The sequence below is a fragment of the Electrophorus electricus genome, chromosome 4 (assembly GCF_041902795.1).
Source record: "Electrophorus electricus isolate QZ-2024a chromosome 4, ASM4190279v1, whole genome shotgun sequence".
Classification (NCBI taxonomy): domain Eukaryota; kingdom Metazoa; phylum Chordata; class Actinopteri; order Gymnotiformes; family Gymnotidae; genus Electrophorus; species Electrophorus electricus.
Window position 1 is genome coordinate 2,125,001 of NC_137500.1, and position 12,500 is coordinate 2,137,500.

Below are 12,500 nucleotides of genomic sequence, written 5' to 3' on the forward strand. Positions count from 1 at the left end.
ACACACACACACACACACACACACACACACACACACTCACACACACCCAAACACACTCACACACACACACACACACATACATGCACAAACACACTCATACACACACACACACACATACACACAATCACACACACACACACATACACACACACACACACTCACACACACACACACACACACATACACACACAAACACACTCATACACACACACACATACACACACTCACACACACACACACATACACACACACACACACACACACTCACACACACACACATTGTTCTCTCCATTACAGCTTTTAGAAAGTAACCCTTATTGTGCATTTCTGCAGGTGTGTGTATGTGTGTGTGTGTGTGTGTGTGTGTGTGTGCGTATGTGTGTGTGCGTGTGTGCATGCGTTTGAGCGTGTGTGTGTGTGCATGTGTGTGTGCATGTGTGTGCGTGCGTCTGTGTGTGTGTGTGTGTTTGTCTGTGTGTGTGTGTGCGTGTGTGTGTGTGTGCATGCGTGTGTGTGTGAGTGTGTGTGTACGTGCGTGCGGTGTGTGTGTGTGTGTGTGTGTGAGTGTGTGCGTGCGTGCGTGTGCATGTGTGTGAGTGTGTGTGTGCATGTGTATGTGTGTGTGTGTGTGTGTGAGTGCGTGCGTGTGTGTGCATGTGCGTGTGCGCGTGTGCACGTGTGTGTGCGTCTTACTATCAGCACTTTTTATAAAGTGCTGCACACTCTGTTAGAATTATGCATGGTAATATATTTAACTGCTGCTAGTCCACACATAAATATCACTCTATTGTTCATCATAAAAACACAAGATGGAAATCTGCTGCCTTTTTATATTTTTTAAACCAGTCACTTTCATTTTTGTTTAAATGTGTAGCCTCAAATAACCCCAAATAACCTCAAATAAACACAGATAACCCTAAATAACCCCAAACAGAAGTAGGAGCTTTACCTGGCAAAGCCCACCCCTCGACTGGCCCCACTGGCGTCCCGTAGTATCCGCGTGGAGATCACATGACCAAAGGGCTTGAGCATGTTCTCCAGTTCCTGCTCATCCATGGACACAGGGAGGTTGGAGATGTAGAGGTTGGTGGGGTCTTGTTCCTGCTGCTATGGAGGGTGGTGGAGAGAGAGAGAGAGAGAGAGAGAGAGAGAGAGAGAGAGAGAGAGAGAGAGAGAGAGAGAGAGAGAGAGAGAGAGAGAGAGAGAGGAGGGAGAGAGAGAGAGAGAGAGGAGGAAGAGAGAGAGAGAGGGAAAGAGAGGGGGAGAGATATGGGGAGAGAGAGGAGGGAGAGAGAGGGGGAGAGAGAGAGGGAGAGGGGGAGAGAGAGAGAGAATGATGGAAAGAGAGACAGAGAACATTATTCTTTGGCCAGTGTGGGACGAGAGTTGTTGACCACGTCTCTGAAGAGGTGAATAAAACATGCTGTAATACCACAGTACATATAATGGAATATATTACACTATATACAGAGAACTGTGTATGGATTACAACTTGTAATTGCTTTGGAAATATTGCATCTGAAGTAGTTATCTCAGTGAATCCCATCAGAGCTCATGCTGTGTGTGGGTTCAGACCAGAGGATTAGAGAATGTTGACAGGCATTCCCATTCCACACAGCTCCAGACATTAGCATCAAAGCACCGGCACGACTAGAGTGGACAGAGGGCTAGTGGAGAGGTGAGAGGGGAGGAGAGAACAGCAGAGGAGAGGTCTATAGAAGGTCTATACACTCTGGCCTATAGAAGGTCTATAAACTCGGAACTATAGAAGGTCTATAAACTGACTTATAGAAGGACTATAAACTCTAACCTACAGAAGGCTTATAAACTGACTTATAGAAGGTCTATAAATTCTGAACTACAGAAGGTCTATAAACTCTTACTTATAGAAGGCCTATTAACTGACTTATAGAAGGACTATAAACTCTGAACTATAGAAGGTCTATAAACTCTGACCTATAGAAGGCCTATTAACTGACTTACAGAAGGACTATAAACTCGGAACTATAGAAGGTCTATCAACTCTGACCTATAGAAGGTCTATAAACTCTGACCTATAGAAGGCCTATTAACTGACTTACAGAAGGACTATAAACTCTGAACTATAGAAGGTCGATACACTCTGGCCTATAGAAGGTCTATAAACTTTGAACTATAGAAGGTGTATAAACTCTGAACTATAGAAGGTCTATAAACTCTGACCTATAGAAGGCTTATAAACTGACTTATAGAAAGACTATAAACTCGGAACTATGAAGTCGCATTGCTGTGCACGTCTGTGGTCTCTCATAGAGATGAGGGTGATCATATCACCGTGGTCACTTCTGTGCAAAACGCTCTAACAGTGCTGACAGATAAGACAGTACGAGAGCGTTTTCACAATCTGCACTCCACAAACACAAAGTGTGTCTCTCTCAAGTATCAGAGTCGTTAGACACCCACGTAACGCGGAGTCAGCCAACATCAGCCATTATCAGTGAATTTAGTGCTCATCAGACAGACTTAGGACATGAGAGGACCGTTTCAACCATCGTCCTCTTTAGGATGTGTGTGTTTTTGAACCAATATGTTTCTGAAACCTGTTTAGCTAATTTGGTATTGACGAGCCTGATGCTATAACGCAGTGTTCCCAGTGCACACTCATATTGTGCTCCCATCTGTGGCTGTAAACAGGTAGAGGACTGTAAACCGAGGTGCGTGATGTGGAACATCGTGTGAAAGCACACAACCGCTACAGCAGGAAAGCGGACAGCAGTCTGATATTACCTCAGCTCGGAATGCACAAAGAAAACCACAGATTCCTAACCTTGAGAATTCTGAACTTCCTGCCATGAAAGAGGACAGTGAGCACTGAAAAAACCAAACCTGCGTCTCTAATACATCTGTGCATGAATCTCTGAGCTCAATCAGACCTTCTCAATCGAGTCCCGAGACTGTGAGATCTGTTGGTCAGGAAAGATAGTCCTGTAGCATTAAACAGGACTACAACACATGAGTCATCTTACTCTTTAGGTACTTCTGATCTAAATGAACGCAGTAGACTATGTATTACTTCTGTACCACAGGTTAAAAGGTCAGTTTGCAGCACCAGACACAGACATGACCGCTCCTTAAACCAAGGTGCAGCATTAGCTGTGTGCACATTGTGTGTACATCTGCACTTCATCCCATAGAGCACCCCGGAGACAAGGCAGAACGGGCTGTTCAGAGTATCTGTGCTGCCATCTAATTTGCAGCAACTGCGAAAAGATATCTTGTTTCATCTACCCCACTGCTGTGGTCTGTGGTCCCTCAGAGATAAGAATGGCCATGTCACAATGGTTACCATAGCAATACCCCAGCTCAAATGGTCAATCGTCCGTAAATCATTGTTATACCAGGTGTGTGTTTGTGTGGCTGTTGCAGGGATCTACCAGTATATGTCTACTTTTGATTGGTCAGAGGTGGCAAAATCTAATTTTAGTCAAGATAAAATTGTAGGAAGTCTGTGTCTGGGGGGGTGGAGTGTTTTGGAGGAGAGATGGAGTGAAGCTGAGGGTGGAGGTGAGGGTGGAGTTGGGAGTGGGCCTGAGAGTAGCGTTGAGGGTGAAGGTGAAGGTGGAGTTAAGAGAGGGGCTGAGGGTGGAGTTGAGGGTGGAGTTGAGATTGGAGCTGAGGGTGGAGGTGAAAGTGGAGTTGAGAGAGGGGCTGAGAGTGGATGTGTGGGTGGAGGTGAGAGTGAAGATGAGAGTGGAGCTGAGGGTGGAGTTGAGAGTGGAGCTAAGAGTGGAGGTGAGGATGGACGTGAGAGTGGAGATGAGAGTGGAGTTGAGGGTGGAGGTGAGAGTGGAGTTGAGGGTGGAGTTGAGGGTGGAGCTGAGAGTGGAGGTGAGGATGGAGGTGAGAGTGGAGATGAGAGTGGAGTTGAGGGTGGAGTTGAGGGTGGAGCTGAGAGTAGAGCTTAGAGTGGAGGTGAGGATGGAGGTGAGAGTGGAGTTGAGAGTGGAGCTAAGAGTGGAGGTGAGGATGGAGGTAAGGGTGGAGGTGAGAGTGGAGTTGAGGCAGAGCTGGTGCTCAGCTCCCTGGACTAGGCGCATACGCCCTCAGAGCAGATGATACGAAGCCTTGAATAAGAGGCATCCTGTAGCAATGCCTCATGAACGCAAGCTATGTTTTCAAGCCAGTCAGAAAGCCCACAGGTTCAGGGAGTTGTTTTAACCGATGGCTGTTGTAAGGGCATGCTGTACTGAGCTGAAGGAACTGTAGGAAGTCTGTGTCTGGGGGGGGTGGAGTGTTTTGAAGGAGAGATGGAGTGGAGCTGAGGGTGGAGTTGAGGGTGGAGGTGAAGGCAGAGTTGAGAGAGGGGCTGATGGTGGATTGTGAATGTGCACTGATTTACACAACCTGGGGCAGGTATCTGAAGGATTTTTGCCCCACCAAGCTGACTGCGTGCCTCCTCTTACAGACAACTGTGTGTTCAGTACTATGGATCTCACTTCAGGATTCAGCAATGTACCAATGCAGAAGACAATAAAAACCCCAGAAATTACAATGACCTTGGGCTTATGTGAATACAACATGTCACGGGGCACACACAACACTCCAATCTCCTTCATGTAGATGACGCTTGGTGTGTTTGCTGCCCTGAACTTCACCAATATTCTCTGTTATTTGGATGATGTGTTGGCCACATTGTTTATGGTGAGGGTGTTCCACAGAAATGACCTCATGGTGACCTCATGGAGAGATTGAAGGGTCCACACCATCTGCTCATAGAATCGAGTCCTTTCTGGGCATAGTATTCTACTATTGCCAAGACCTTGCTTGCTTTGTCTGTGGGTCAGAAGAGGAAAGAAAACGGAAGAACCAAGGTACGTTCTGCAAGCGCACCTCTGCTCACTAGTCCGACAACTGTACCTTGGCTTTCCAGGATCTGAGGATGGTGCTGGTAGAGTGTGTTGTGTTCGGCCGCTCTGATTTCTTGAGCCCCTCAGTTGATGGACTAAGAGTAGGCTGGGAGCTGTTTTGTCCAAACCCAGAGCTGATTTCACCAGTAACACCCATGTGTGCAATGTTTAGTTCTGGACAGATGCACTGTGCCTTTACAGTCTGGACTGACCATAAGTCATTCGCCAGTCTCAGGTCCACTGCTCAGTCCACCACTTAAACCATCTCTCTCTCACACAGACTTTGGTGACTTGTGCGAGATTCAGATTGAGTTTCTGCTGCAGAGTGTGGAGTATCTTCTTTAGTATGATCTGCCCAGCAGCTGGTTAGTGGTCAGAACACTTCACCTGTCTGTTCAGTGCTAGAGCTCCAGTCCAGATAGCAACAAAACCACCACATCTTGTTAATACCCATACCGTCACTTTAAGAGGTTTCAGAATACGGGCGCCGTGGCTGTGAACGTCTCAGCTCACAATTTGCTATCGGAGAGGAAGTGGGCATCATAAGACCCCATCATAAAAATGATTAAAAGTGTGGAAAATAGAGAAAACACAATGCTCTACTCATATGTTCTTATTTGCTCTTAAGTCTGTGCAGAAGTAGCACTCACTGCTTTATGTGTGCCATGGGCTCTATTCCTAGTGTGTCTGCAGACAGGAATGTTTATATGAAAAGGTCCATTGTGCACATTGTCCATGGATGGGTTTTATTTTTTTATCAAACATTATCAGCACCAGTGCTGTGCTTCCTCCTCGCTCATGGACCGTGGAGCACAACACAGTGTGGAGTAGCCGAGCCCATGTCCAGTCTACCTGTCGAACTGGGACACACAGAATTAAGGGCACAGAACATCCTCTGTGTTTGCACGTCTGTCCAAAAAGGTCAAATCTCACTGCTTGTTCTGTCACGTCATGTTCGTTTCCCTTTTCTACTTCTCTCTCTCTCTCTCTGTCTGTTTTCACTCTTTTCATCCCTTCTTCTTCTCTTCTCACACCTGTTCTCTGCTCTTGCACTTCTGTCATGAGGAAAATTTATTTTTGGTGCAATAATTTTTGCATTTGATTTTATTATACATTGCCACACATGTGTGCGTGAGATAATTACATCGAGGCATAAAACCTGATGTGACTTGTGCTTTTTTTCCCGCATGGTCAGTTCATGCTCACTAAATAACACATGCTTGCAAAATGAGCAGTTTACTGATTCAACTTCTCATGTTACAATCTCATGTTATTCTTCTTAGGAATGGTTAACATAACCAAAGTCTTTGCTAACTTAAGAAGCTAATGCCTTTGATTTAGTGGTCTAATATGTGTTTTGGTAGGGTCGTCTGTTATATGGTTTTGGTAGGGTCATGTGAGGGTCGCGTGCTATGTGGTGTTGGTAGGGTCATGTGAGGGTCGTGTGTTATGTGGTTTTGGTAGGGTCGTGTGTTATGTGGTTTTGGTAGGGTCATATGTTACATGGTTTTGGTAGGGTCGTGCGTTACGTGATTTTGGTAGGGTCATGCGTTATATGGTTTTGGTAGGGTCATGTGTTATATGGTTTTGGTAGGGTCATGTGTTATATGGTTTTGGTAGGGTCGTGCGTTAGGTGGTTTTGGTAGGGTCGTACGTTATATGGTTTTGGTAGGGTTGTGTGTTATATGGTTTTGGTAGGGTCGTGTGTTACGTGGTTTTGGTAGGGTTGTGCGTTATGTGGTTTTGGTAGGATCGTGTGAGGGTCGTGTGTTATGTGGAGTTGGTAGGGTCGTGTGCTATGTGGTGTTGGTAGGGTTGTGTGAGGGTCATGTGCTATGTGGTTTTGGTAGGGTCATGTGTTATGTGGTTTTGGTAGGGCCGTGTGCTATGTGGAGTTGGTAGGGTCATGTGCTATGTGGTGTTGGTAGGGTCATGTGCTATGTGGTGTTGGTAGGGTCATGTGCTATGTGGTGTTGGTAGGGTCGTGTGCTATGTGGAGTTGGTAGGGTCATGTGCTATGTGGTGTTGGTAGGGTCATGTGCTATGCGGTGTTGGTAGGGTCGTGTGTTATGTGGTGTTGGTAGGGTCGTGTGAGGGTCGTGTGTTATGTGGTGTTGGTAGGGTTGTGTGTTATGTGGTGTTGGTAGGGTCGTGTGAGGGTCGTGTGTTATGTGGTTTTGTAGGGTTGTGTGTTATGTGGTTTTATAGGGTCATGTGCTATGTGGTGTTGATAGGGCCATGTGAGGGTCGTCTGAGGGTTGTGTGCTGCTACGTAGGTGAAGAGCAAATGAAAGTAAACATTTAGATATTGATTTTTATTCTGCAGTTCGAACGCCAAACTGAAGATTTGAATTTCTTTTTCTTATTAGCCATTTCATTTTAATCATGGTCTAAAAATACCACCATGGTGATAAAAATGTAAAAACAAAATGCTGTTTTCTGTTTATGCTTGTAAAAAATAGTTTTTCTAGTTAAAACTAAACTGCAAATGTAGCTGTTTCATATCAGTTTCCATTTTGGACATTTGTGCACGTATGGAAAACGTGATGGTGAATGTGGGTTTGTACATTCAGTTCCTTGTTTAAATAGCAGCATCTTGTATGGCCCTGGTGCCATAGAAACATCAACAGTGGTTAATGAATGTTGCTGAGCACATATGCAGCTCACTACCGTCCGGATCCAGGGAGTACCAGCGTTCACCAAAACCCAGCACCAGATCTGGAGTTGAATCCGTCTGTGTTATAGTACCGTATTCAATCACGGATTAAGTCAGATTGTGATATGGCTGCAGAAAGACATATGTAGACAGCACACAGTCCTGCTACGTGATCTGAGGGGTTACGGTGCATAACCGTGTGTGTGTGTGTGCTTGTGTGTGCTTGTGTGTGTGTGTGAGTGTGTGTGCGTGTGTGAGTGTGTGTGCGTGTGTGAGTGTGTGTGCCTGTGTGTGCGTGTGTGAGTGTGTGTGCATGTGTGTGTGCGTGTGTGTGTGTGCGTGTGTGTGTGTGTGAGTGTGTGTGAGTGTGTGTGCGTGTGTGTGCTTGTGTGTGCGTGCATGTGTGTGCGTGTGTGTGCGTGTGTGTGTGTGTGAGTGTGTATGCGTGTGTGTGTGTGTGTGCTTGTGTGTGCGTGCGTGTGTGTGTGTGTGTGTGTGTGCTTGTGTGTGCGTGCGTGTGTGTGTGTGAGTGTGTGTGTGTGAGTGTGTGTGCGTGTGTGTGCTTGTGTGTGCGTGCATGTGTGTGCGTGTGTGTGCGTGTGTGTGTGTGTGTGTGTGTGAGTGTGTATGCGTGTGTGTGTGTGTGTGTGCTTGTGTGTGCGTGCGTGCGTGTGTGTGCTTGTGTGTGCGTGCGTGTGTGTGTGTGAGTGTGTGTGTGTGTGTGTGTGTGTGCGTGCGTGCGTGCGTGTGTGCGTGCTTGTGTGTGTGTGTGTGTGTGTGTGTGCGTGCGTGTGCGTGTGTGTGTGCGTGTGTGCGTGTGTGTGTGTGCGTGTGTGTGTGTGCGTGCGTGCGTGCGTGTGTGTGTGTGTGTGCGTGTGTGTGTGTGTGCTTGCGTGTGTGTGTGTGTGAGTGTGTGTGCGTGTGTGTGTGCGCGTGTGTGCGTGTGTGTGCTTGTGTGTGTGTGTGTGTGTTTTTAAGGATTGAGGTTGGATGCTTATTTGCACACCAGTGCTTTGCAAAGTATCTGCTTTGAAAACTCTATGACACATGCAATCATAAATATCCAACTACTGAGGAAGGAAAGGTTAGAGAGAGAGAGAGAGAGAGAGAGAGAGAGAGAGAGAGAGAGAGAGCAAGTGAGAGGAGGGAGAAAAGAAGCAGGAGGAGGAGAAAGAAAGGAGGAGAGAGAGAGAGGGAGCAGGACTAATGATTGGGGTGGGGTGTGCTTTGACAGGGGATATGGCCTCTCCTGACAGTTTAATGTCCTCTAATACCAGCCCTCATTCACGCTCTGCAGCTACTGTGTAAATCATACAGTAATTGAAGGCTGTGTGTGTGTGTGTGTGTGTGTGTGTGTGTGTGTGTGTGTAAGAGTGGGGGTGTACATGTACGTGTGCGGAGGCACAACTTTCACACACTTTTCAAAATTGCATCTTTGTCCTATAAATTTTCTAAAGGTGATTTCTTGTAGTATGGATTAGTTTGCTCTGGAAATAATTTCAAACCACGTTTATAAGTGCTCACACACACGCACGCACACACACCCACACACACACACACGCACTCTCCAATATAGCCATTCACTTACAAACAGGCCCAGAGGAATCTGAGCTATATATCCACTGCAAAAATGGCGTAAGCTAGTTGACTTCAGAGCTGGAGTAGCAGACGGGTCCTACTGGGGCTACAGACCCAGTCCTGTTCCACCACAGCCCACCACAGCCTTGGCCAGATCCTGCTGAGCGAAACCAGGCGAGCAGTAGCGCAGCCTCCAGGCCCGGAGGCTGACCCTCGAGAACTAATGCTTCATTTTTTAGGTAAGGTAAATATGATATGCCTGCAGCGTAAAGGCTAAAGTTATGAGCCTGGATCAGAGAGGAAGTACAGGCAGACCACTGGGCTCTGCTGATCCACCTGCACTAGGTGCTCAAGATAAAACATCAAACTTTGGAGGATTTTGCTAGTGTACCAGCAGGTGGCAACACCATCAGAAATGCCTAAAGCAAGCTTCCACTGAAGCAGACCAGAGGGTGTGATCAATAACACACAGCAATCGGCTGTTTAAGTAGTCTAGTTTCTTCATCTGCATCACGTGAACATCAGAACAACAGCAAACCATGTTACCATGGCAACAGATTTGCATAAGTCACTCAGCAAGTTTGCCAAGGCAATCGGTTCCCTGTTGCAGGACTGCGGACCAAAATTCCCCCTCCTGGACTTCCTCCTCATTACTACGCCTTTATCAGCTTCCCTCCCCTGCGTTCACATCGTGAAGTATTGTTACTCCATGGAGCGTACCGAGCGTTCTCCTATCTTGTTTGTCTTCCTGGTTTCCGACTTCTGCCTGTTTTTTAGACCTCGTCTCCCGACTGAACCCTGGACACCCCTGGACTCTGCCCCGTGTTACCGACCTGCCTGACTCCACGGATCTGTTTCATTTCACCTCTTGCAGTTGGATCCCCTTCCTTGTGTGTGTGTGTTCAAATGCTACACAGTGAAAATTCCCTCCAAATTCCAAATACTCGAAATACACCAGCGATTGGTGTATGTATGTTAGCGCTGGTGTTCAGTAAGTGTTGAGTAAGTGTTCAGTGAGTAAACTCAGAGGCCCAAGCTTGGGCTTCTGAATACTGGCTCAGCAGTCGTGACTGACCATGTTTGTGGCATAGTCATCTCATATTTATGCACTCTAATGCCACAGCTGTGCTGGGGCGCCAAAGCTGCGTATTACAGCTAATATTGTAGGACGCAGGCATATTCATCCTATTAAATGCAAGGTGGTGCATAGAATTGGAGCGTGAGTTTTAAACTCAGCGGGTGAAGCAGTGGTGTTAAACCAATACCTGTGCTACTGACCCCTAGAGCCTGCTCTTAGCACAAAGCGCAACACAGCATAAAAATACTCATAAAAATACTTAAAAACATATAAAAACACTTAAAACACAAGGACACATAAAGACACATAAAAACACTTAAAACACAAAGACACAAAGACAAATACAAACACTTAAAGACACATAAAAACACAATCAGCCATTCTCTTTAATATCTCTGAGATGATAATATACAATAAGCCCTGGGGTAGCGTACACCCTCACTGTGAGTAACCCTACAAAACACACTTTACATCTAGTACACTTCACATCCAGTAGACTTCACGTCTAGTACATATGAGCTTCAAATATAAGGGTGTGATAAGGGTGTGATAATGGTATGATCAGGTTGTGTAAGGGTGTCATAAGGGTGTGTAAGGGTGTAAAAGGGTGTGATAAGGGTGTGATAAAGGTGCGTAAGGGTGCATAAGGGTGTAACAAGGGTATGTAAGCGTGTGACAAGGGTGTATAAGGGTGTATAAGGGTGTGATAAGGGTGTATAAGGGTATATAAGGGTGTGATAAGGGTGTGTAAAGCTGTGATAAGGGTGCATAGCCATTTTAATATGTATGTTTATATACATGAATCGTACATGTTTGTACATATAATAACATAATCCTTCACTTTAAATATATTTGTATTTGTATTTCTCCTTTCACACTTCATTTAAATAAAGAAACCCATATCTGTCTCTCTATGGAACATTCTCGGCATAAAATCATTCCTGTTTGGGTACAAAAGTATAAACACTGAATTCACAAGTAACACAGGAGATATATAATTCTCCAGGAATCCTGGTGTAAATCTGATTTACTGACTCACTGTCCTGTAAACTCCAATGAAATCATCTTCCCCGCTGTTAAGCCCCCTGACATTAAAAGAGGGAGAGATTCAGGTGGAATCATTATCTGGCAGAAATCAGAAGTGTCTAAATTCATAATTCCTCTGAAATTAGAAAAATCACATATTTGTCTTAAAATCAACAAAGAGATTCTAAACACTCCGTAAGAAATATTCCTTTGTACAATCTCCAGTCCTCCCAGTGATGCCCTTATTATAATGAAGACATCTGTCCCAGTCTCCGTGGTCAGAGCAGTGGCTTCCAGGCCCAGGGAAGTGTGCTGATCTGTGGAGATCTGAACACACGTACTGGATCTCTGCCTGACTCCAACACACAACAAGGTAACACTCACATATTTGGACACCATTACCCAAGAAATATAACTAATCTCCCCTGATATAATTCTGACACACAGGTGAACAGGAATGGAAAAGACCTCCTGCAGATCTGTCAGTTTGGGTCAGTACATTCACAACAGTAGGTTGCGGGGGGACTCTTTGGGGAGATACACCTTTTGCTCACCCTTTGGCAATAGCACAGTGGATTATATGATAACAGATTTGGATGCTTTCTCTCTCAGTGTATCCACTGTAAAGCCACTAACCCCTCTGTCTGATCACAGCCAAATCGCTGTGTTCATTAAAAGAACAGACTGAGAGTACTGCACCCACTCAGCTCAGTAAGCTGTTTAATATCAGGAGAACATACAGATGGGCCCAAAACAGCACACAAGAGTTCCAGAAAGCAACCAGCTCTCAAAAAATTCCAACACTTTTAGACACTTTTCTGGACACCACATACACTTACAATAATGAAGGCATCAATCTTGCAGTTAAAAATATGAATCATATTTTAGTACAACTGCCAAAAAATGTAACTTAAGACAAGTAAGGAACAAACCAAACAAACAAAAGATGATATGTAGTTTGACACAGAATGTCAGAAAATTAGGAAAGAATTGAGAAAGTTATCAATTCAAAAACCCAAAAACCCAAATAATGCAGATTTACGCCTTCAGTATTGTGAAACACTGAAACTCTACAAACATACACTCAGAATCAAGAAAGCACAATACACACAAGCACAACTGGCACTAATGAAGGAGTCCATAAACACAAATAGTTTTTGGAAACACTGGAACACTCTTAATAAATCTAAATCAGAAGAATTTGCCATTCAAAACAGTGACACATGGATAACACATTTTAAATCACTCTATCAATCAATTACACAACAATACAAGA

The 12,500-nt window shown here is 45.2% G+C and overlaps 1 protein-coding gene across 1 annotated transcript in view; it reads right to left on the minus strand.

Annotated features, from left to right (window-relative positions):
- The window catches only part of LOC113591282 (RNA-binding motif, single-stranded-interacting protein 3-like), a 147,519-nt gene that overhangs the window by 47,492 nt on the left and 87,527 nt on the right, over positions 1 to 12,500 (minus strand). Inside the window, exon 5 of the mRNA XM_081713830.1 lies at positions 950 to 1,107. Coding sequence (XP_081569956.1) covers positions 950 to 1,107 — 158 coding nt within the window. The remainder of the gene's footprint in view (positions 1 to 949; positions 1,108 to 12,500) is intronic.